Source organism: Trichomycterus rosablanca, chromosome 5, assembly GCF_030014385.1.
Source record: "Trichomycterus rosablanca isolate fTriRos1 chromosome 5, fTriRos1.hap1, whole genome shotgun sequence".
Classification (NCBI taxonomy): domain Eukaryota; kingdom Metazoa; phylum Chordata; class Actinopteri; order Siluriformes; family Trichomycteridae; genus Trichomycterus; species Trichomycterus rosablanca.
The window spans coordinates 23,535,012-23,561,116 of NC_085992.1; the positions used below are offsets into that span (position 1 = coordinate 23,535,012).

Here is a 26,105-nt window from a genome sequence, read left to right on the forward strand (position 1 = left end):
ACACTTTGTTAGACATTCCACTCCAAAACCTGTGGTCATTAAAATGGTGTCTGTGGGAAATTTGTGTCCATTTAATAAAAATAGCATTTGTGTGGTAATGAGAAGACCTGGCTTGCAATTGACTGTCCAATTTAACCCAAAGCTGTTTAGGGGCACACATAGGGATTGGATCTAGGAAACAGTTTCTAGAAATAACATTTCTAGAAACCAGATGTTTATGCAGGAGTAAGGGCTGGAATAATGGCTGTGATGGATGGATATTCTGTCCAAAGTGTACTTTCGCCTTGTGCTTTGTGTTTTAAGGTGGCATCTGACCCCTTATCCATTATTATTATTATTAATAAATGAATAATTGATAACATTAAAATAAAACAGCCAAATCAGAACTACAGTATATTAAGCTCAAAAATTGAATTTCGTTACTTTATTTTTGAGACTAACCAAACATGTGAACCTAACATTGGAGTTTTGTAATTACATGTTGTGGAAGGCTAGGAGTTCAGACCTTTCCATTCCAGGCCACAGATTTCAGATTTCAGATTTCAGAGCCAAATATACAGTGTATCACAAAAGTGAGTACACCCCTCACATTTCTGCAAATATTTCATTATATCTTTTCATGGGACAACACTATAGACATGAAACTTGGATATAACTTAGAGTAGTCAGTGTACAGCTTGTATAGCAGTGTAGATTTACTGTCTTCTGAAAATAACTCAACACACAGCCATTAATGTCTAAATAGCTGGCAACATAAGTGAATACACCCTACAGTGAACATGTCCAAATTGTGCCCAAGTGTGTCGTTGTCCCTCCCTGGTGTTATGTGTCAAGGTCCCAGGTGTAAATGGGGAGCAGGGCTGTTAAATTAGGTGTTTTGGGTACAATTCTCTCATACTGGCCACTGGATATTCAACATGGCACCTCATGGCAAAGAACTCTCTGAGGATGTGAGAAATAGAATTGTTGCTCTCCACAAAGATGGCCTGGGCTATAAGAATATTGCCAACACCCTGAAACTGAGCTACAGCATGGTGGACAAGGTCATACAGCGGTTTTCCAGGACAGGTTCCACTCGGAACAGGCTTCGCCAGGGTCGACCAAAGAAGTTGAGTCCATGTGTTCGGCGTCATATCCAGAGGTTGGCTTTAAAAAATAGACACATGAGTGCTGCCAGCATTGCTGCAGAGGTTGAAGACGTGGGAGGTCAGCCTGTCAGTGCTCAGACCATACGCCGCACACTGCATCAACTCGGTCTGCATGGTCGTCATCCCAGAAGGAAGCTGACGCACAAGAAAGCCAGCAAACAGTTTGCTGAAGACAAGCAGTCCAAGAACATGGATTACTGGAATGCCCTGTGGTCTGACGAGACCAAGATAAACTTGTTTGGCTCAGATGGTGTCCAGCATGTGTGGCGGCGCCCTGGTGAGAAGTACCAAGACAACTGTATCTTGCCTACAGTCAAGCATGGTGGTGGTAGCATCATGGTCTTGGGCTGCATGAGTGTTGCTGGCACTGGGGAGCTGCAGTTCATTGAGGGAAACATGAATTCCAACATGTACTGTGACATTCTGAAACAGAGCATGATCCCCTCCCTTCGAAAACTGGGCCTCATGGCTGTTTTCCAACAGGATAACGACCCCAAACACAACCTCCAAGATGACAACTGCCTTGCTGAGGAAGCTGAAGGTAAAAGTGATGGACTAAACCCAATTGAGCACCTGTGGCGCATCCTCAAGTTGAAGGTGGAGGAGTTCAAGGTGTCTAACATCCACCAGCTCCGTGATGTCATCATGGAGGAGTGGAAGAGGATTCCAGTAGCAACCTGTGCAGCTCTGGTGAATTCCATGCCCAGGAGGGTTAAGGCAGTGCTGGATAATAATGGTGGTCACACAAAATATTGACACTTTGGGCACAATTTGGACATGTTCACTGTGGGGTGTACTCACTTATGTTGCCAGCTATTTAGACATTAATGGCTGTGTGTTGAGTTATTTTCAGAAGACAGTAAATCTACACTGCTATACAAGTTGTACACTGACTACTCTAAGTTATATCCAAGTTTCATGTCTATAGTGTTGTCCCATGAAAAGATATAATGAAATATTTGCAGAAATGTGAGGGGTGTACTCACTTTTGTGATACACTGTAAAGTCCCTTCAGAACCTAGGTCTGCCTCATGCTGTAGCTCATGTTAATGGTTTATTATTGTCTGTTGGCTCAGTTTATGACTAAAAAAATACTCACCTGAGGTAATGACCAAATTTAGTTGATCACTTTAGTGATCAAATACAACTACACATACAGTGTATTCAGCTATAGACATATCCCCCAAATGAAAAAAAGTCTAAAATTAGTCATATTTTTTGTATGTAGTGGCATTTTTAAACAATATTTTAAAAAATGTTGCTTATAGACATGTTATTATGATATATAGCCCAAAAATAAAATACAAGTATTTTACATGTATTTAACTGGAGAAAATTATTTAGTGTTTTACTTAATAAACATAGCTTTTTTTTTTAAAAGGTGGTGGGGTTGGTTGTCAAAATTTGTCTTTGAAATTGTCTGTAAAAATTAAGCACATTTTCCTGTGAAATTAGTAGGGCTCTATTTATCTACCACTTAGTTTTACACAGCCACACTTTTTCCAAGGAGGAATTCCAGGAATTCCAGCTTTTGCTGCCTTATTTCTCGTAAATAGTTTTAAGGTGAACTAATAGCCATTTCTTTTACTAAAAATAGTCAATTCCAGGGTTTCTAAATGTTGTTTTAAGGTAGGATGACCAGATTCTGGTTTTCAGAAAGAGGACACTTAGGGCAGGCTGGCAACATGGGGCAGACGGACACCTGTGCTGGGTGGAAGGTTAGGTTTTTTTGCATTGGAAAGTAAATTAATGTAATTGGTGGCACAATGTGTATGGAGTATGGTTTTAAATATTGAACTACGTCTAACCGCTGTGATGCTTTGTGGTATGAAATGCAATAAGTCCCTCTGCAGCAGTAACAGCATCTTCAGTTTTACCTGGTCTCACAAAATAGTTTAGTTACCTGACAGACTCTTTTAGCTCACGTCTTTAGCTGCAGTTTTGTGTTTTGCTGAACTGGCATCTTTATTTAACACTGACACGTACATGCCAGCATTGCAGGTAATGCATTCTGCTTCCCAAGGATCCAGACTGAGACGAAAACATTTTTTTTCTGTAATTCGTCTGTGAATTTGCATTTGCGCTAGGGCAAGAGAAGTGTGAGAGGGCAGGACCTAAAGAGAAAGGTGAAATCAGTGTAAAAACACACAAACAATAGGAACAAAGGACACATGGTCACCTTATTTAAGGGACAAATGAGTACGTCTACTACATGGTAGAGCTGGGTGGTTCCTGAATCACCTGGCTTAATGATTCAGATCTTTGTACTGAATCAGGAATCACGAGTCCGAAATCTCAATAAACCCGGATCCTATGAGTCCTTTAACTGGCTGCTGCTAAGTACACAAGGTGAGTGAGCAGACTCACCAGAAACACCACGGACTCAGATGATTTAACTAAACCGACTTCACTCCAGTCCGTGAATCTAAGTAATAAATTAAGTATTCCAATAAACAAGCGGTTAAACACACTGGTGTTTGTTATGTGGCTGATTTTATGCACATGCTATTATTATTATTATTATCAGTGGTAGTGGTATAGATTAGTAATGCAGCATATTTTCTTGTAAGCAAAACAACAACAAAATATATTTATATTATTATTAAAATGCAAATGCTTACAGGCTACTTTAGTACTGTACCACTTAAGGAGTATCATAGCCCCCATGGTAATTTATTGACTGTTTGTTTTGGTGCCACTGTGGCTGCCTGACTGGGTGAAGTTACCATGGCAGTTTGTTGTTGACCATCCCCCTTGAACCCTTGACTCATTAATATACCCATCTGATTGGTAGGTGAGTCTACCCCCCTCTCCCCCATGATCAAGATTCCACTTAGAAAAAAGTGTCAACTTGTCACTGACAAGAGAAGTGTGAGGTGCCCAGAGAATTAAGAGAGAATGATTTATTTACAGATGAGTGCACAGAAGACAAGTGATATTTGGATGCATTTTCATGCAGTAAATCAATCGCAATTAAGATGTCAGTACAAGTGACTCAAGTGAACCGGATCACTTTACTGAGTGACTCAGATTAACCCGAATTAACCAAATTTACCACCACTACTACATGGTTGCAAGTACTGCTCTCCCCAACCAAACTATTAAAATTAGATGGATTAAAAATCTTCTTAAATATCCTGCAAGTATGTAGAGTCTTATACCTAATTTTGTTTTTAAAAAAGTTGGTGGATTAAACTTTTTACTCATGTGCCCCTACAAAGTTAATAGACTACCCATAAAACTATCTGCTTTTTACAGACAAGCCTTGTTAAATTGGTTATTGATCTACAAACATAATTATTCACCCCAACTTTACATTGTCTTTACTTTGGAACTATGAATACATCACCTATAAGGGAAAATCACTGTTTTTACATTTATGGTTTAATAATGATATTCTGTTCATTCACCAGTTACTTGATGATTGTTATAATTTTATTTCCTACTCTGATTTCTGTAACAAATTTGAATTTTTTAGTTCCAATACTGAATTTAAGAAGGTTTGTGACTCTATTTCTGATGGTCTTCTTTCTTTACTTAAAAGTAACTATAAGGCAACAACAGACTTTTCTTTAACTAACTATGGTATAGCTTTGAATGGGGTTGATATAATAGATAAGAAATGCAATAATCATTTTATAAGGCAGCTTTTATCCCTTAAATCCACTCCATTAATAACTTTCCAGTGGTCAGCTCAACAAAGAAAAAACAGCAGCTCAATTTGGACTCTTCCTTACAAATATGTTCTTAATAACAAAATAAAAGAGCTGAAATTTTACACAAATGCTACCCTGTAAATGCAATTCTGAGTACATTTTATGATGTGAGTGATGCATGTGTTTTCTGTAAAGGGGCTACAGAATCCATTGAACACTTATTTTTTAATTGTGTATTTTCCTATTCTTTCTGTGTTGATCTCTTCCTAGACTTAAAAAGATGTGGTAAGGAAATTCCTCTGAAAGGCCAATATGTTTTATTTATTTTCAATGACCTTTTATTTAACCCTGAAGAGCGCTTTGTAATTAACCTGATTATAATTTTAGCCAAATTTAATATACATAAAATGAAATTTGCCAAAAAAACACCTACATATATGACCTTTGTTAGAACAGACTTGTGTAACTACTGTATATAGATACATTGGTAAATTTTCGACAGAAGCAAAATAAGAAGTGTTGTAGATCTATTTCATTGTTAAAGCTTTTCAATTTTATCTGAATTATTATTTAGTTTTATTAGTTAGTATTATTAGTATTATTTTTTGCTTACTGATTTTTGTTTTTCTTTTTTTTGTTTTTTTTTCTCTTTTTCTGTTAAATGATAAATATTGAACTTATGCCCTTTTACTGTATGACTATGTTCGATTTTTATCTACATTTAATTAAAGGGTGGCAGGGTGGCACGGTGGCTAAGTGGGTAGCACTGTCGCCTCAGAGCAAGAAGGTCCTGGGTTTGATCCCCAGGTGGGGCGGTCCGGGTCCTTTCTGTGTGGAATTTGCATGTTCTCCCCGTGTCTGCGTGGGTTTTCTCCGGGTGCTCCGGTTTCCTCCCACAGTCCAAAGACATGCAAGTTAGGTCAATTGGAGATACTAAATTGTCCATGACTGTGTTCGATATAACCTTGTGAACTGATTAACCTTGTGTAACGAGTAACTACAGTTCATGTCATGAATGTAACCAAAGTGTAAAACATGACGTTGAAATCCTAATAAACAAACAAATTTAATTAATAATAATAAAAAAACAAAAGTACTGCTCTCCCATATGGAAATAGAACTCGCTCTTCCTTCTTTATTTGGTGGGCGGTGTTCTGAGGTGCTCGGGGCGGGGCTGTGTGTGAGTTGTGACGGCAGCAGGAATGAAGGAGTGTGTGTTCCGGGTCAGTGAGAGAATAAAGTACAGGACGCTAAACTGAACTGAATACAGATTACATTTTAGTGGAAAGTCATGTAAACTTTTATTAAAGGTGAATGTGAAGTGCTGGTGAACAGTGTAGTGAAGCGGGACTGAGAGAATAATGATGGACGGGGTGCAGTTTGAAAGTGTGTGTGGAGCAGTGGAGTTACTCGCTGTTTAGTTCATGTTGGTGTGTAACACTCGGGTCGGGACCTGCTGTTTATTTATGCAATTTATGCCACACACGGTTCTGTTTATATATTTACATTTATAAAACACTGTAAACAAACTGAAGCCGCTCCGTTTCCACTAGTGTAAACTTGGGTGCAGTTTCGACTTTAGCGCACGGATTTACTGAACCGGGATGTTTCACTGTATCCCACTGTGGCGGTGTAACCGTCACGTCGAGTCCATCGACCGGCGCCACTGCTCGCTGCTTTATGTACCCGATGAGATTTACCGCTACAGCCGAAGCCTGGAGGAACTGCTGCTGGATGCCAACCAGCTCCGAGATCTGCCCAAGGTGAGTGAGGCAAATATAGACATGGCACCCCAAACCCTGATCGAATACCCAAACCGGGACAACATGATCCTCCAGAAAACGCACACCAACTAAAAACCATCAGGACTGTGTAACGATATATCGCGAAACACAACACAACGATACAGCTCTGTGAATACAGGGTTATCAACAGGTGGCAGTAGTAAGTCCATTCTAGGTTACACTAACAAACAGGCCCCAGATTGTCAAAACAGGTAGGTTGGCCATATGCTTTTTTTTTTTTACTTTCCTTGGAATCAGCAAGCTGGAGGGAATTACACAAAAATTACCCATTTACCTTAATTTTACATTTAGTTTTAAATGTAGAGAAGTGCAACTTGAATTGTTGACCGTCTGAGCAGTCATGTTGATAAGGTTTAGGAATTCTTGAATTTTCCTAGTCGGAGGTTACTGTAGTCGAATGTAGCATTAACCCACAAGACCAGTTCAAGATAATCGAAAAGAAGGTTGCCAAAACATTATTCAGTCATTGTTTTGATGAAGCTCATACAGAAACACATACAGTTATTTATATTTGTTGACCGATTCTATTTTATTCAAGCACAGTCAAACACAATTGTCTCTTAAAATAGTATTTCTTAAAATATCCATTTCAAGGAGCACTCGAGCATAAATCCACATCCTACAAATGTGACCATACGTAGCATAAGATTTCAGCATGCAAGCAAAACATACTTAAACAGAAATCACATCTCTAGGAAGCTATATTCATGTTACTTACTGTGAAATGCTTGTTTTGGTTTTTGATCAACAAAACAAGACTCCTAAAATCACACAAACATTTTACAGGTAGCGGTTAGGCTTGTTTTAGTGTGTAGCAGACGTCTGTGCGCTGACGCTTGTGTTCAATAAGAAGGTGAGCTTTATTTTACCCAGCAGGTGTAAAGTAAAGATCTGGTGCTGTGCACCTTTATGCCAAGTTCACACTACAAGACTTTTCAAGTCGTCAGATCGCTGTACAGTTCACACTACACAACTGGATCTCCTGTAATCGGGAGTCTTTTAAGTCGGTGTGGCTTTCACACTACACGACTGATCAGCGATAGGGGGTTTCACACTACACCATCTATCACCAACTGGAATCGCAGGCGAGTCTATCTGGTCTCCCAAACTACTTTTGTCACGAAAACAAACACGAGAAGTGACGAAAGGTTTAATGATACCACGTCCAAAAATGCACATCAACAAGCAGCGACTTTATCAACAGGGTTATCAACAGGTGGCAGTAGTAAGTCCATCGTAGGATACACTAACAAACAGGCCCCAGATTGTCAAAACAGGTAGGTTGGCCATATGCTTTTTTTTTTTTTTTTGCTTTCCTTGGAATCAGCAAGCTGGAGGGAATTACACATGTTTGAAATATAACCAAAACAACAGGAGTCTCATTTACATTACATTTAGTTTTAAATGTAGAAAAGTGCAACTTGAATTGTTGACCGTCTCAGCTGTCATGTTGATCCCTGTTGGAATTCTTGAATTTTCCTAGTCGGAGGTTACTGTTGTTGAATACAGCATTAACCCACAAGACCAGTTCAAGATAATCGAAAAGAAGGTTGCCAAAACATTATTCAGTTATTGTTTTGTTATATTTATAAACCATAAGAAACTCAAAAACACAGTATTTCTCAAAATATTCGTTTCAAGGAGCACTCGAGCATAAATCCACATCCTACAAATGTGACTATACGAAGCGTAAGATTTCAGCATTCCAGCAAAACATACATGAACACAAATCACATCTCTAGAAAGCTATTCATGTTACCTACTGTGAAATGCTTGTTTTGGTTTTTGATCACAGGTAGCGGTTAGGCTTGTTTTAGTGTGTAGCAGACTTAGTGTGCACTGACGCTTGTGTTCAATAAGAAGGTGAGCTTTATTTTAGCCAGCAGGTGTTAAGTAAAGATCTGGTGCTGTGCACCTTTATGCCAAGTTCACACTACAAGACTTTCCAAGTCGTCAGATCGCTGTACAGTTCACACTACACAACTGGATCTCCTGTAATCGGGAGTCTTTTAAGTCGGTGTGGCTTTCACACTACACGACTGATCAGCGATAGGGGGTTTCACACTACACCATCTATCACCAACTGGAATCGCAGGCGAGTCTATCTGGTCTCCCAAACTACTTTTGTCACGAAAACAAACACGAGAAGTGACGAAAGGTTTAATGATACCACGTCCAAAAATGCACGTCAACAATTAGTGAGGAGAACAAATTTATGAATCTGAGTGGATTTGGCTACATGAACAGCATGTATTGTTGTATAGTGAGTTGAAGGTTAATAAATATTTTTGCAATGCAACGTTGGTGTTATGTTTTGTAGAGAACGATAAGGTCAGAAATACTGTAAAACGTTTGTGTGTGCCGATGTATAACTATATTTTGCCCTTGTCCCACCTTTTTACAACTCCTCCCCTGTGTTTCCCCTCACCCCGTATCTTGTGTTCTCATTGGTCGTTCGACATAGCACTCATTGGCAGTTGGGCGACTCGTATCCAGATATTTGACATGCTAGATATATTTCTTCAGCTCGGCGAGCACTCAGCGAGCCGCTCGGATCGAGTTGTTGAGTAGTTCACACATAGCGAATGAGAGCTGAGTTTCGATTGCAGAGCGAGTGGCGAGTTGCTCCTGAGCCAGCAAACCTAGCGCCGGCCAGTCGGCGAGTGAAAATCAGGGCAAAAATCGTGTAGTGTGAACTAGGCATTAGGTACACAGAAAATGTGTGTGAAGTGTCATGAATCGATTATACATGTTTTTTGAGAGAGAAGCTGCGCTCAAGTTGAATCATGCCATAGGCCGCATTTGACTTAGTAGCTGATCTTTATTCATGCATGCATTAAGTTTATCATATCCTTTAACCGCTGGTTAAAACTGTCAGCTTAACCATGATTTGAATTACGGGGGGGGCAGGGAAGGTTTGACCCTGATACATCAATATGCAGTTGACACAATCTAATTCATAAACATATATTAAATGTATTTCTATTCAATAAACTTAGATATTAAATATTACATTTCATACACACACACACACTCATAGCAGTGCTCTCTGAATGTGTTTGAACCCCTAGCTGGTTATAAATAAATCAACAGTCTGAACTCTCACTCGAGCTTCGTTTTCAGTTCAGATCAAGCTTCAGCTGTGGGAACAGACAGCATTAACCAAGCAGTGACTTTTCGCTTAACTTTTTAATCACTCCCATCCCTAATTGCTTTTTAAAAAATCTCTTTTAATCTAGTCATATCCAGAGTACACACAGCTGTACTACAACTACTGCTGCAGACCCCTACCCTGACCAAGAAGATGTCAGCCAGCCAGCAGAGGCCGTGGCAGTGACTTGTCCTCTGTCAGACACAGCCAAGCATGTCTGTGTGTAGACGCCTGGCTGGTTGATAGCAGAGCTGGTGTTCAAACTCTAGAGCTTGAGATCTTGGTGTTGGTGGGCTAGCGTGTTCTACTGCTGCGCCACCTGAGCGCCACTCCATCCTTAATTATCTGTCCTATTTATAGATGGGACTGGAGCCAAACTGATGTCTGCCTCAGAGCAGTCCTACCTAAATTACGCTTCTAAATATTCATGATTTGTGAAGATACTAGCTGTCTGACATGCTAAAACCTCCTAAAAAGCAATATACTATGTAGATAGAGTTGCAAAGAACTAGATTAAATACTAGTTAAAGAGGAAAGGGTTATAGTAAAAATATATTTTTTTAAATCAATGATTAATTTCAAAATAAACATAGCTAGCCAAGTCCCTCACAGTAGTAATTAATTATTACTTAAACTAGTCTCGTATACCAGACCCTTCCATCAAGTTTTTCTTCGTATCCTTATTTTAGTTCAAACCACTGGCTACACATTGCAGACTTTGGATTGGCTGTACAGCTGAAGTGTCTTTTTTCTCTGGGGTTTATGCTCAGTGTCTAAATGACTAAGACAACCCTATAACCTGCTACCTTTTTTTAATTTCTAGCTAGATGCAGGCAGTTTGAGTTCAGATCTGTTACAGTACCTCCATCGAGTTTTGAGCATTCGGTCCAGGGTTATAGTCTTGGTCTTTTCATCTGTGCTCTGATTTTGGTTTTGATGGACCCATTTTGCCTTGATCTTTTTCTCCAAATGTTTCCCCCAATTTTCTCCCCTAATCTAGTCATACAATTACCCTGATTGCGTTACGCTTCACCTCTATCGATACAACCCTCCACTGCTGACTGAGGAGCTTCACAACTGACACACGGCCCCTCCTACACGTGCGCAGTACCGACTGCATCTTTTCACGTGCACGAGGCGAGTTCATATGCGGATCAGCCTTGTGCATGGACAGCCACACCCTGATCAGCATTATTCCTCAGCCCTTCAAATCAACAATTTATGTGTAACCGAGAGGTTAAGGGCCTTGCTTAAGGGCTCAACAGTGGCTGCGGTAACAACCGGTTAATGAAGATTAATAAAATATTAATAAAACGTTATAATTTCTTGCACTTATTTTTAAAAAAATGCAAATAATAATAAAATAATTAATCATCTAGCAGGTTGGTTTGGTTTAAATGCTTTACAAATGTTAAACATAGAATTTAAAGCGTTTAACCGAACCAACCAGTTAGATGATGATTCATGTTCTTAAAATAATTTAGTTGCAAAAAAGTATGTGTTGAAGGAGTGCTAGTGTACGCTTAAGAAAGCCGTTATCTTTTTCACAAACTTAGAAATGACCATTTTATGCTGCCTAGTTAACCATCATGTGACCACAGGACAATAAACAACTTCGAGCATTTGAAGCTTTTGAGTTTCTAGCTCATATAATATGAGCTTGTATTGGTGATCACTAGGCTGTGCTGATGGGAACCTTTGTGTTCTATTCACTGACAAACAGTTGTGGTACACCTCTCTGTATGAATGGGTCCTGTGTTTGGAGAGAACAAAGTGCCACAACTTACCTGGCGTGGTTTCCTGTGACCTAGTAGTGCACTTCTGTCACACAATTAGTTACTCTTCAATCTAAAGCGTCTGCATCTTGTTTTGTAAGATTCTTTTAATTACTTTGAAGGTTATTGTGTTGCCATGAGCATAAATCCTGAAATAACTGACATTTGGAATTGATATCCATTGAGTCCACTGATGAACTCTGAAAGGACAGGTTTTGCCCTGTCAAGCTTATTAGTGTTAGCACAGAAGCTTTGCAGGTTACTGGAGATGTGATTTGAGAGATGTCGTCGAATAACAACATTTTTTTATTGATATTTTTTCCCCACTTTTTCCCCCAATTTTTATCCTCCAGTCTGGTCGTGTCCAATCACCCTGATTGCGTCCTCTATACTGATTCGACCCTTCACCGCTGACTGAGGACGCCTCTCAACTGACATGTGCCCCCTCCAGTACACACAGTCAGTACAGACTGCATTTTTCACCTGCACAAGTCGAGTTCATACACTGGACGGGCACTGTGTACGAAGGGCCACACCCCCATCAGCATTATTCCTCAGCCCTGTGCAGGCGTCATCAGTCAGCCAGCAGGGGCCGCAGTTGCACCAGTTATGAGGATCTATGATCTGACTTTCTTCCCCTCTAACCCTGAACAACAGCCAATCGTTGTTCATGCCGCCGCCCAGCCCAGTCGGAAAGGCAGAGCTGAGATTCGATATGATGTATTCGAAACCACAACTCTGGTGAGCTAGCGTACTGCTGCGCCACCTGAACGGCGTTAAATAACAACATTTTAGTAACTAACCAGGGCAGTTGTAGCCCAGTTGTTTAGGTACTGGACTAGTAATCAGAAGGTTGCCGGTTCAAGCCTTACCTCTGCCAGGTTGCAGCTGTTGGGCCCTTGAGCAAGGCCCTTAACCCTCAGTTGCTTAGATTGTATACTGTCACAACTGTAAGTCGCTTTGGATGTAAAACGTTTTGCAGTTGTTTAAATGCAATGAAATAAAGAGGCTTTTTATTTAGTTTTAGGGGCAACTAAGTCTTAGTATGTAACATACTATTTATGTAACATTATTGGAAGTTGCCTGTGTGGCACAGTGGTAAAATACTCTGGCTTTAGAATTTCAGTGGTGCTATTAGCCGGTCAGACGTCTACACAAATGTCTATGTCTTTGTCTATGTCTGAATTGGTGAACAGCCGATTGGAAGACGCGCTTGTCAGTGTGATTTCAGTGCTGGTCCTAAGCCTGGATAAAATAAGTAGGGTTGCATCAGCAAGAGCATTCGGGGTAAAAACTGAATCCAAATCATCTCTAAAGACCAGAATGATTTGCTGTGGTGACCCCTAAATAGGCTGTTTTTTTTTTAGCAGAGGCTGGGAGTCAGAGGGCCAAGATTTGCTATTCACCACACTCCCACAATCCTGGCAAACAGGTGTATGAAAGTTATTAATAGAATGTATTTTATGCTATCAACTGTTGTGGTAACAGTTTGAGGAAGGCCCGTTCCTGCTCCAGTGTCCCTGTGCACAAAGTGAGGTTAATAAAGACAAGATGGTGGCACGGTGACTCAGTGGATTAGCACTGTCGCCTCACAGCAAGAAGGTCCTGGGTTCGATCCCCAGGTGGGGCAGTCCGGGTTTTTTCTGTGTGGAGTTTGCATGTTCTCCCCGTGTCTGCATGGGTTTCCTCCGGGAGCTCCGGTTTCCTCCCACAGTCCAAAAACATGTAAGTGAGGTAAATTGGAGATACAGAATTGTCCATGACTGTGTTTGACATTAAAACTTGTGAACTGATGAACCTTGTGTAACGCGTAACTATCGTTTCTGTCATAAATGTAACCAAAAGTGTGAAACATGACGTTGAAATCCTAATAAAACATAAAACAATAAAGCCAAGGAATTTCATTGGCTTGCATAAAGCCCTGACTGCAATGCTACTAAATACTCTAGGATGAATTTAGAATCTTTTTGTCCAGCATCAGTGACTTACCTCACAGAGGATCTTACCTCATAGGCACAAATTCCTTTAGACACAGTTCACAATGTTGTGAACCTTGACATCTGCAAAGTGGGGGCCAACAGAATTCGTATGCACATGACATTGAAATGGGATTCCAACTAGTTTGTGGTTGTGTCCACGTACTTTTGACCCTATGGTGCATATATACTATAGGCAAAAGTATTGGGACACCCCTTATCATTTTTGAAAGTGTTTCAGCCAGCAATAATTAAAGATATAATTGAAAAAAATATATATATAATTCCAACTTTCTAGCAACAGTTTAGGGAGGGCCCTTTCCTGTTCCAGCAGAACTGTGCCCATATACAGTGTATCACAAAAGTGAGTACACCCCTCACATTTCTGCAGATATTTAAGTATATCTTTTCATGGGACAACACTGACAAAATGACACTTTGACACAATGAAAAGTAGTCTGTGTGCAGCTTATATAACAGTGTAAATTTATTCTTCCCTCAAAATAACTCAATATACAGCCATTAATGTCTAAACCACCGGCAACAAAAGTGAGTACACCCCTTAGTGAAAGTTCCTGAAGTGTCAATATTTTGTGTGGCCACCATTATTTCCCAGAACTGCCTTAACTCTCCTGGGCATGGAGTTTACCAGAGCTTCACAGGTTGCCACTGGAATGCTTTTCCACTCCTCCATGACGACATCACGGAGCTGGCGGATATTCGAGACTTTGCACTCCTCCACCTTCCGCTTGAGGATGCCCCAAAGATGTTCGATTGGGTTTAGGTCTGGAGACATGCTTGGCCAGTCCATCACCTTTACCCTCAGCCTCTTCAATAAAGCAGTGGTCGTCTTAGAGGTGTGTTTGGGGTCATTATGATGCTGGAACACTGCCCTGCGACCCAGTTTCCGGAGGGAGGGGATCATGCTCTGCTTCAGTATTTCACAGTACATATTGGAGTTCATGTGTCCCTCAATGAAATGTAACTCCCCAACACCTGCTGCACTCATGCAGCCCCAGACCATGGCATTCCCACCACCATGCTTGACTGTAGGCATGACACACTTATCTTTGTACTCCTCACCTGATTGCCGCCACACATGCTTGAGACCATCTGAACCAAACAAATTAATCTTGGTCTCATCAGACCATAGGACATGGTTCCAGTAATCCATGTCCTTTGTTGACATGTCTTCAGCAAACTGTTTGCGGGCTTTCTTGTGTAGAGACTTCAGAAGAGGCTTCCTTCTGGGGTGACAGCCATGCAGACCAATTTGATGTAGTGTGCGGCGTATGGTCTGAGCACTGACAGGCTGACCACCCACCTTTTCAATCTCTGCAGCAATGCTGACAGCACTCCTGCGCCTATCTTTCAAAGACAGCAGTTGGATGTGACGCTGAGCACGTGCACTCAGCTTCTTTGGACGACCAACGCGAGGTCTGTTCTGAGTGGACCCTGCTCTTTTAAAACGCTGGATGATCTTGGCCACTGTGCTGCAGCTAAGTTTCAGGGTGTTGGCAATCTTCTTGTAGCCTTGGCCATCTTCATGTAGGGCAACAATTCGTCTTTTAAGATCCTCAGAGAGTTCTTTGCCATGAGGTGCCATGTTGGAACTTTCAGTGACCAGTATGAGAGAGTGTGAGAGCTGTACTACTAAATTGAACACACCTGCTCCCTATGCACACCTGAGACCTAGTAACACTAACAAATCACATGACATTTTGGAGGGAAAATGACAAGCAGTGCTCAATTTGGACATTTAGGGGTGTAGTCTCTTAGGGGTGTACTCACTTTTGTTGCCGGTGGTTTAGACATTAATGGCTGTATATTGAGTTATTTTGAGGGAAGAATAAATTTACACTGTTATATAAGCTGCACACAGACTACTTTTCATTGTGTCAAAGTGTCATTTTGTCAGTGTTGTCCCATGAAAAGATATACTTAAATATCTGCAGAAATGTGAGGGGTGTACTCACTTTTGTGATACACTGTATACAAAGTAGGGCTGGCACCCATCCGATACTCTGTATTGGTATTGGTCTGATATTGGCCCACATCATTGGATGGATATCGGAAGGAAAACAACGTGTAATCCGATCCAATACTGTTCCTTAATGTAAATAACATTTAATGTAAATAAGGCCATTGTTTGTGTGTAAAGCAAATAACACACAAAGATTCGTTTCAACAGAGTGCCGTTTATTGCCAGCTCACTCGGCAACTGCCCTAACAAGGTGCATCTTGATGACATCATTAACATGTGCCACTGATCTACAACTAATCTGCATCAGCTATTCAGAAATTAAAACACACTGATCTACTAAAACTTTTAGCATTTAAAAAAAATCATCTACTACTGCCACATCTAAAAAACTGTTTAAACACAATAAAAATCATCTACTACTGCCACATCTAAAAAACTGTTTAAACACAATAAAAATCACTTTATAAATGATACATCGCTCACCTGAAATAAAGAAAACCTTGTCTACCTATCTTGTCCCGGCTTGGAGATCTCTCACATCCTTAACAAGTAATCCATTATTGTTATGAAATAAAACATACTACACCATTTTCCGTTTAGCCACAGATGTCCTCTTCAAAATCCAGCAGGGTTTAATAATCTAAAAACGTGACAGAACTTTAATGGAAAATCTCCACTCTGCGTCAATTCTAATTGGTCCATCGCGTTTGATTGACATCCACATCTTCAAAATTGTAGACATTTTGGGCGACACGTCGTAAAGCGAGATGTGTCACTTGAACAACAGCTCGAACCTAAGTGAAACTAAAAATGCTGCTAAATGTTCTGTGTAAAAGTTAAAATAAAAACAGCAGTTGTGCATAAGTGTGATGTTGTAGGTTCTGTATTTATTCCTTTAAAATATTAGTTTCACAGTCTGAGCATTGTTATTTAGATAGCTAGTTTAACCATGGTGCATTGAGACATGTATTATTACTGCTTAGTTGTTTGAGAGGAGAAATGACGGTATCGGATTGGTATCGGTATCGGCAGATACTCAATTTGCAGTATCGGTATCGGACATAAAAAAGTGGTATCGAGCCAGCCCTACTACAAAGTAAGGTCTTTAAAGATATAAAAATTTAGCGGCCTGCACAGAGCTCTGACCTCAGCCCCAGTAAACAGCTTTAAAATGTAGTTTAACTGGTAACAGGGAATGTCCTAGGATTGCGTATAGGAGTGTCCATCAAATGCTTAGTCGTTCAAGCTAGGGTGGGTTCACCACTTGAGAGAATTGTCAGTCAGTTCAAAGACGTTTGATGCATCATGAAGATGAGAATCAGACAACTGCGACATGGACTGTTGAGCAGCTCAAGTCTTGTAGACAGCAAGAATGGGCAAAAATTTGTATGCAAAACTGCAACAATTAGTATCTTTAATTCCCAAACAATTAAAAAGTATAATTAAGAGTAAAGGTGATGTGATTCTTTTGTTAAAACTTGATTCTTTCGAGTTTGTTGCAGGCATCAATTTTATAATTTGTTTATATTTAACAGGTAGAATTAAGTTCTTCATTGAAAACACTAAAATTTTTTTTTTTGCCCTGTTGTCTGTTAATTAAATGTGAATTAACAAGGTATTGTATTTTTATACCTAACTTTTCTTAAAATGAGGTTTGTTTGTACATGTGTATGTGTGTATACACAAACAAACCCTGTTTCAGAAGCTTATATGACAGTCTAAAAACATACAGCTCACCTGATAGTTTTGTTATATCTTCGTTTACCCTTTTTACCTTTGTTAGCTGTATATTGCCATCAACAACCCTCTGGAACAACTGTGGTTAGACTGATGAGTGCTTGAGACATAATACTGCCACTAGGGCTGGCTCGATACCACTTTTTTATGTCCGATACCGATACTGCAAATTGAGTATCTACCGATACCAATCCGATACGTCATTTCTCCTCTCAAACAACTAAGCAGTAATAATACATGTCTCAGTGCACCATGGTTAAACTAGCTATTTAAATAACAATGATCAGACTGTGAAACTAATATTCTAAAGAATATGCAAAACTGCTGTTTTTATTTTAACTTTTACACACAGAACATTTTGTAGCATTTTTGGCTTGTTTAACAAAAGTTTCTACAATTAGAAGATGTGGATGTCAATCAAACGCGATGGACCAATTAGAATTTACGCAGAGTTTAGATTTTCCGTTAAAGTTCTGTCACATTTTTAGATTATTAAAAACCAAAGTGCACTTATTAAAAAACCCCGCTGTATTTTGAAGAGGGCATCTGTGGCTAAACGGGAAACAGTGTAGTTTGTTTTATTTCATAACACTAATGGATTAATCTTTGAGGATGTGGGAGATCTCCAAGCCGGGACAAGATAGGTTCTTTATCTCAGGTGAGCGATTTATCATTTATAAAGCGATTTTTATTGTGTTTAAACAGTGTTTTTAGATGTGGCAGTAGTATTAAGTAGATCAGTGTGTTTTAGATTCTGAATGGCTCAAGAGTGAGTGGCAATAAATGGTTGGAACGTATCTTTGTGCGTTATTTGCTTTACACACAAACAATGGCCTTATGTACATTAAGTGATATTTACATTAAGCAACAGTATCGGATCGGATTTCACGTTTATTTCCTTCCGATATCCGATCCAGTGATTTGGGACAATTTCGATACAGAGTATAGGATCGGTGCCAGCCCTAACTCCCACTATGCTTCTCAATAGGTACAGTGTTGTTGTGTTTGGATGCCTTATCTATTCTATCTGTCCACAAATCTTTTTTTCCTCTCAAACTAAGACTTCCTATTTGCACTACAGTCTTTTAAACCCATGGCAATTTCAAGTTTTTTTTTACCTTTAGAAAGAGACCACTGTTCATGGACTTTCTTTAAGCTCTACAGATTGTTCTAGACCCAGTCTTATGTGTGCAGCCAAACAAGCCATATGTACACCGATCAGCCATAAAATTAAAACCACCTCCTTGTTTCTACACTCATTGTTCATTTTATCAGCTCCATTTACCATATAGAAACACTTTGTAGTTCTACAATTACTGACTAGTCCATCTGTTTCTCTGCATGCTTTGTTAGCCCCCTTTCATGCTGTTCTTTAATGGTCAGGACCTCCACAGGACCAGTACACAGCAGGTATTATTTGGGTGGTGGATCATTCTCAGCACTGCAGTGACACTGACATGGTGGTGGTGTGTTAGTGTGTGTTGTGCTGTTATGAGTGGATAAGACACAGCAGCGCTGCTGGAGTTTTTAATCACGTCACTGTCACTGGACTGGACTGAGAATAGTCCACCAACCAAAAACATCCAGCCAACAGCACCCCATGGGCACCATCCTGTGACCACTGATGAAGGTCTAGAAGATGACCGACTCAAACAGCAGCAATAGATGAGTGATCGTCTCTGACTTTACATCTACAAGGTGGACCAACTAGGTAGGAGTGTCTAATGGACTGGACAGTGAGTGGACACAGTATTTAAAAACTCCAGCAGTGCTGCTGTGTCTGATCCACTCATACCAGCACAACACACACTAACACACCACCACCATGTCAGTGTCACTGCAGTGCTGAGAATGATCCAACACCCAAATAATACCTGCTCTGTGGTGGTCCTGTGGGGGTCCTGACCATTGAAAAACAGGGTGAAAGCAGGTTAAAAAAGTATGTAGAGAAATAGATGGACTATGTCAGTAATTGTAGAACTACAAAGAGCTTCTATATCAGGGGTGTCAAACTCAAGGCCCGCGGGCCAGATCCGGCCCGCCACGTCATTTTATGTGGCCCGCGAGAGCTTAAACAACTGTATGATTGTTGTGATGGTTCGAGTCGTTACAGAGACGCACTTATAATTTAATGGGACTCTTGCGCCTTTAAGGGCAACCGGTGATATCGTTGTCATGGCAACTAACTTTGACCTTCGCTAGAAGCCATGTGACTTTTACGGCAAAAGTACGTGGGAAGTAATGTAAACAATAATAATAAATATAAATAATTATCTTGCAGTATAATACCAAAGCATCGTCTGTAAGTAGTGGCGTTTATATTCTCAGTTGTATGTAAATGTTTAGTGAGTATATCACAGCGTTTTAGTTACAAATGTACCGTAATTAAATACTATTGTTACCGTTACTATCGCAATTAGTATCTTTACACAAAATGCTAACTCGTTAGCGCTATTTTACGTTTGGTTAAATCTCATATTGTACCAGATGCAACACTTGACTACACCTGTGTGCTTGTACTGTGGGTCAATGACGAATAAGGAATTTCAACAGGCCAATTTTAAAATACTAAAAATAAGAGTGTTTCTTGCAATTGTTCAATTATTTAGAATGTTGTGTACATGGGAATTCCTCTTAAATGTTTTAATTAAGTAATTTTAGTGTTTTTTCATCCAGATGAATTGGCTGTGGCCTAACAAAATGTCATGTGGTGCGACTGTGATTTATTTTAAAATTAATTAATTTTCTCAACATGCTTAAGTTTTTTTGCAAGTACTCAATAATATAATGTGTTTAGAAACAAATTATGTTATTACTTTAAGTTTTTGTAAATAATGTACTTGTATTTTTTGTTGTATAACATCAAATTCACTACCTTAAATGTACTTGACAGACTTATTTTTCCTGTAAATCACATTAAACATATTAATTTTTTTTACAATTACCTTTAACTTAGGCATACTTAATCAGTGATTAATATTTTAGCAACATAAGTGAGATTTATTATTTATAATTTAATTCAGTTACTTCTGTTATTGGTTGCACCACATGATAAGTGGTCGCCCCAAATGACATGAAGACCTCTTATTGTTAAAAATCTATTTGAAGAGATCAGTAAACAAATTCCCTACAACAAGAAATTTAAACCAAATTGTATTAACATTTCATCAAACTGACATGAATAGAAATGTTTCACAAACTTTCCATGAAAGGGTGTACATGGTCTGCAACAATGTTTAGGTAGGAGCTACGTGTCAGAGTAAAATCCACAAGGATGGCAGGACCCGAGGTTTCCCAGCACAATGTTGCCCAAAGCATCACACTGCCTCCGTTGGCTCGCCTTCTTTCTATAGTGCATCCTGGTGCCATGTGTTCCCCATGTAAGCAACACACAGCACCAGCACCCGGCCATCCACATGATGTAAAAGAAAACGTGCTTCATCAGACCAGGCCACCTTCTTCCATTGCTCCGTGGACCAGTTGCAATGCTCATGTGTCCATTGTTGGCACTTTCGGTGGTGGACAGGGGTCAGCATGGGCACCCTGACTGGTCTGCGGCTAAGCAGCCCCATATGCAACAAACTGTGATGCTCTGTGTATTCTGACACCTTTCTATCAGAACCATCATTAACGTCTTCAGCAATTTGAGCTACAGTAGCTCGTCTGTTGGATCAGACCACACGAGCCAGCCTTCGCTCCCCACGTGCATCAATGAGCCTTGGCCGATCATGCCCCTGTTGCTGGTTTACCACTGTTCCTTCTTTGGACAACTTTTGATAGATACTGACCACTGCAGACTGGGAACACCTCACAAGAGCTGCAGTTTTGGAGATGCTCTGACCCAGTCGTCTAGCCATCACAATTTGGCCCTTGTCAAACTCATCAAACTTTTTCCTGCTTCTAACATCAACTTTGAGAATAAAATGTTCACTTGCTGCCTAATATACCCGCCCTCCTCCCCCAACTAACATGTGCTGTAATGAAGAAATAATCAGTGTTATTTACTTTAACTGTCAGTGCTCATAATGTTATGCCTGGTCAGTAAATAGTGTTATGCCTTAATTATAGGATATATTTTATTTTGCAATAATGATAGACAGCAGAAAAACATGTTAATGAAAAATCTATTTTTCTCCAGGTGATAAAAAGAACTACAATACACCCAAGCTATATGTACTTCATGTTTGTTTATTTATGCTTCATGTTTAGCATAACCTTTCTCTTCTCCTAGCCAGGTACTGAGATCATACTGCAGATATAAATAAATATATAAATAAAAAAAGAATAAATGCCTAAAAATGCATAATTACCAAAGTGAAATTACATTTACTAATTTTAATTTTGCATTTTTCAAAAATTGTTCAAAGTTTAAACATAAGTCATTGTTTCTGAAATGTTAGTCATGTTGCAATTAAATATTTCCCCTAAAACTATAATAAAGTACTTTACGTATATAAATCATCAGTTTTATAAATATAAAAGCACAAATACTGCCAATCTAGGACATAAATCCATCTTGGAAATCACTCTGCAATGGTTGCACCGCATGATATTTGGTCGCACCACATGATATTTTCAAGTTTAGTTCAAATTTACAGGCGCAGAATTGGCCACCTTAACAAAATAAGCTAGCTTCCCACATAATGTAATTCTGAAATCTATAATTAAAATATATGTTTGTAGAAATAACTTAATATTCATTATATTTTTGAGGTCATACCACATGATTTCCAAATATGACAACTATATACCAGCTGTTAAAAGGGTTATTTTTTTGAAAATTGAGTTTGAGTTACAAACCTGCTTGTTGCTTTCAAGGACCCTTGACAAATAGATGTATGATACAACTTCAAGTCTTTGACTTGTTTTCAACATTAAAACCCCAAAGTGGCCATTTCTTCATGGTCGCACCACATGATATTTCATAAAATGGGCATCATCGGACAAAGTTTGTTTGTATATTATGATGGAAGTTAAAATAAAAACGCTTTGCATTTTTGTACAGTACTGCAAAACACTTTAAAAATTATGTTGAGTAGGACATAAAATAAAGACGAACAGGTGTAGAGAATTTAAATGAAGTTTTTAAAACAGAAGTCATGGCCGGACGGTCGCACCATATGATATTTTGACACTTTAAAAATAAAAAAAATGACAATTTACTAATGTTTTGTGAAAATTGAGTGCATATATAGGAGAGATACTACATACATATGGCATCTTTTTATGCATTTAAACATTTTCTTAACTGAAGAAAATGCAGTCGGACAGAAAATTTAGGCGTCACGTCAATGACCCCTGTATTAAGTTCTTTATTGTTTTTATTGTTTGTATTTTTACTTCATTCTGGTGCACACAGTGTATCACACAGCTGGGAAGCAAATAAAACCGACTGTATTCTGAAGGGAGCTGTCTGTCTGTCTGTCTGTCTGTCTGTCTGTCTGTCTGTCTAGCTGAGCAAGGGGGATAAACTATTAGTGAGGGCAAAACAATTGTCTTAAAATACACTGTAAAATCCTACATTAACTGCATCTCTCAAAATGCATGCTGATTTTGTGACCTGCAAATTGACACATCCCGCCAGTAGATGATGTTAAGAAACATTTACACATAATCCCAAAATGTACAAGAAGATAAGTAAGAAAATTAAGCAGAAGGAGGAAATTTAATGAAAGTGAAAACAAGTTTGTGCTTCAGGAAGAGAAACCAGTGCGTCTCTTGTGTTATGAGGCCGTGTCTGTCGTAAAGGAGGACAATATAAATGCAGAATTCAGGCTCCAAGAAAAACAACAGACTGCAATCACAGCAGGATACGTTACAATCGGCCCTTTGAGGGCCACAATAATGCTGATTTGGCCCTCGGTGAAAATGAGTTTGACACCCCTGTTCTATATGGTAAGTGGAGCTGATAAAATAGACAGTGAGTGTAGAAACAAGGAGGTGGTTTTAATGTTATGGCTGATCAGTGTATATAGATGCAATGAGAAAAAACCCAACACATTTTTTTCTGCAACATCAGATTAATAATCCAGATTATTGCATGTCTATTTTTGACCCAGCAGATTTGATAACATTTTCAAAAAACCCAATAAACTTACAGGGCAGCACAGTGGCGCAGTGGGTAGCACTGTCACCTCACAGCAAGAAGGGCTTGGTTTGGATGTCTTTTGTTGACAAGGAAATACGCCTTCCAGTTCTTGAGTTACAGAAAATGTCACTGAAGTTAGTGTATGTGTATGTACAGTTTTGACTTGGCAGTTTTTCATTAGAGATTTAGTGTAAGCAAAAAGATACATGGGAAGGTTTTGAGACTTGCTAAACAGTTTATGTTACTTAGTTGTGTGTTGCTATAGTAATGCCAAGTGTGGCATGCAATGCTGTTAAATCGACCAAAAGTGCTTACAGTGTTCATCGATATGTAAGTAATCAAATCTCATGCAGGTTCAGTCAACTGATATCTGATAAATAGGCGACTCTTCCAGATCAGTGGAAGGTTGCAAAGTTCTGATTAATATATTTGAGAAGCATGATTTCTTCAAGTGGGTCAAACATGGAATCGACCTAGCAAATGAAAACATGATTTGACATCGTTTTCACATGTAATCAACATGTGATCTTTAAGACTTATCAACATTTTATTGACTTTTGTGAATATTAAACTTTTTGAGATGGACAAACACAGTTTGCTGTTTGCTTGCCTGGCTGTTTGGGTTTGATGGCTCATCAATGGTGCATTTTATTAAAACCAAGACAAAAACACAATATCACAATAAAGAACTTTGAAGTAATTACTGAACAAACAGTAATTTTCATCATAATCTCCAGTTCCTTATCTATTATCTTAAATCTGACTAAAAACAGTGATGATTAGGCACCTTCACAGTGTAACAGCATCTATCAGCCGAAGACTTTTCTAAAAATGATCAATTCTCTTTCAAAATATGAAGACAGTTAACTCAGAAGGCACATGGTGGTACGTGAACCTAGCCGTTATGTGGACACACATCAGTGCATCTTTAGTACTGGTCCCAAGACCAAGTTAATAGGAAGGTTGAGTCAGGATTTGTTTGTTTGTTTATTTTGTGGATTTTACACTCTTTGGTTACATTCATGACAGACACACGGTAGTCACTCGTTACACAAGGTTCATCACTTCTCAAGGTTATATCGAACAGTCATGGACAATTTTGTATCTCCAATTCACCTCACTTCCATGTCTTTGGACTGTGGGGGGGAAACCGACGCAGACATGGGGAGAACATGCAAACTCCACACAGAAAGGACCCGGACCGCCCCACCTGGGGATCGAACCCAGGACCTTCTTGCTGTGAGGCGACAGTGCTACCCACTTGAGTCAGGAAGGGCATTGGGTGTTAAAACTGTGCTAAATGAAATAGAGGCGACTCCTAATGGAAGCAGCCAAAATCCTTCATTCAAGTCAGTTAACTCCTATTTCTATAATAAGGTCGTCAGATCAGTGGAATTTTAGTTGAGGGAAAATATTAGTTCAAAATACTTTGATTTATGATGTTGAGCAGTGCAGGTTTGCTGTGTTAGAGTGGGCGTGGCTGTTGTGGCTCTTGCAGGATTCCTTGCACAACACTCGGTGTAAATAATTGTGTTTTATTATGTAAATAATTGCATAAATGATTTCGTAACTGTGTCACTGTCAAGGCTAATGTGTATTGTGATGTTAGGTGCGTGTTTATGTTGAGCTACTGTTTTGGCATGTTGTGTTGTTTTTTGATGGGCTTTTCCTGTGTTTAGTTTAAAGTTAGTATTGGAGTAGATGCCTGCTCCACCCGGTTCAATAAAAGAACATGGAAAACAATTTTTTGTCATTGAACAAGCTGACGCAACAATGAGAATCAAATGCAAAAATAGGATGCTGGCATGTTTTAAATTACCATAAATCACAGTTATTATACTGTTATACTGTAAATCAGTATACAGTGAAATACGTACTGTTAAGTTGGCGTCTGCTGTCTGTATTTTACTGTTATTTTACAGTGAAATTTCTTTCAGAGCAGCTCGAAAATATGAATTCAGACCTTCAAGTAAAGTACATTTATTCACAGAAAATAAAAACCAATAAGTTATCTGCTGGGTCTCCACAGTTGCCAACATAAAAAAAACACTTGGGATGCGTCTGAAATCGCATACTTCCATACTGAATAGTACGTGAAAGTAGTATGCGAGAGCGGGTAGTGTGTCTGAATACGTAGTATTTATAAAACAGTACCCGGATGACCTACTGCATAGGCAGCCATTTTTGAGTATGCAAACACAGCACACACCAGTCTATCTCATAATTCAACTGGAGCTGCAAAGGCGTTCGAAGTGGAAGAAGAAAGATGGCGGAAAACAGAAAGTCGGAGTAGAAAATTTTTTTTTATGATTGAGTACAACCCTGAATAATATTAAGAGTAGCTTTGTGGAGAACGAGAGAATGAATTTGTCTGATTTTTAAATTGTTATAACTGTGTCGATGTGACGTCATGCATCACGTGACATTGGTTTGGGTCAGGTGACTGGGAGGAAAGTCAATGACTGTCAGCATGCCTTGATCTTTTTTGGTCTTTTAAGTAGTTTGTCGGGGTGGTGTTGATTCTGTGCTGCTTTTCAACTCTAGTGTAGACAAAGCATGCTCAGACTTGATATATTTTCACCACCATGCTTCATTGTTGTTTTAATACACAGTGGTTTTTCTCATTTTCTCTTTCCATAAACGCTTCTATTAGTGTTGTATGGCTAAGCCCATGTGTAGCATTTTGCATGGTTTACTTCCTAAAAGGGCGGCACGGTTGCTAAGTGGGTAGCACTGTCACCCCACAGCAAGTAGGTCCTGGGTTCGATCCCCAGGTGGGGCGGTC

The 26,105-nt window shown here is 39.3% G+C and overlaps 1 protein-coding gene across 2 annotated transcripts in view; it reads left to right on the forward strand.

Annotated features, from left to right (window-relative positions):
- Positions 1 to 6,038: 6,038 nt before the first annotated feature.
- lrrc1 (leucine rich repeat containing 1) overlaps positions 6,039 to 26,105 on the forward strand; it is a 117,641-nt gene continuing 97,574 nt past the window's right edge. For both annotated transcript variants that reach the window (XR_010012379.1, XM_062994993.1), the window contains exon 1: positions 6,039 to 6,567. Coding sequence is in view for 1 of the 2 variants with exons in the window: in XM_062994993.1 (XP_062851063.1) it covers positions 6,409 to 6,567 (159 nt within the window). In the remaining variant the exon portion in view is untranslated. The remainder of the gene's footprint in view (positions 6,568 to 26,105) is intronic.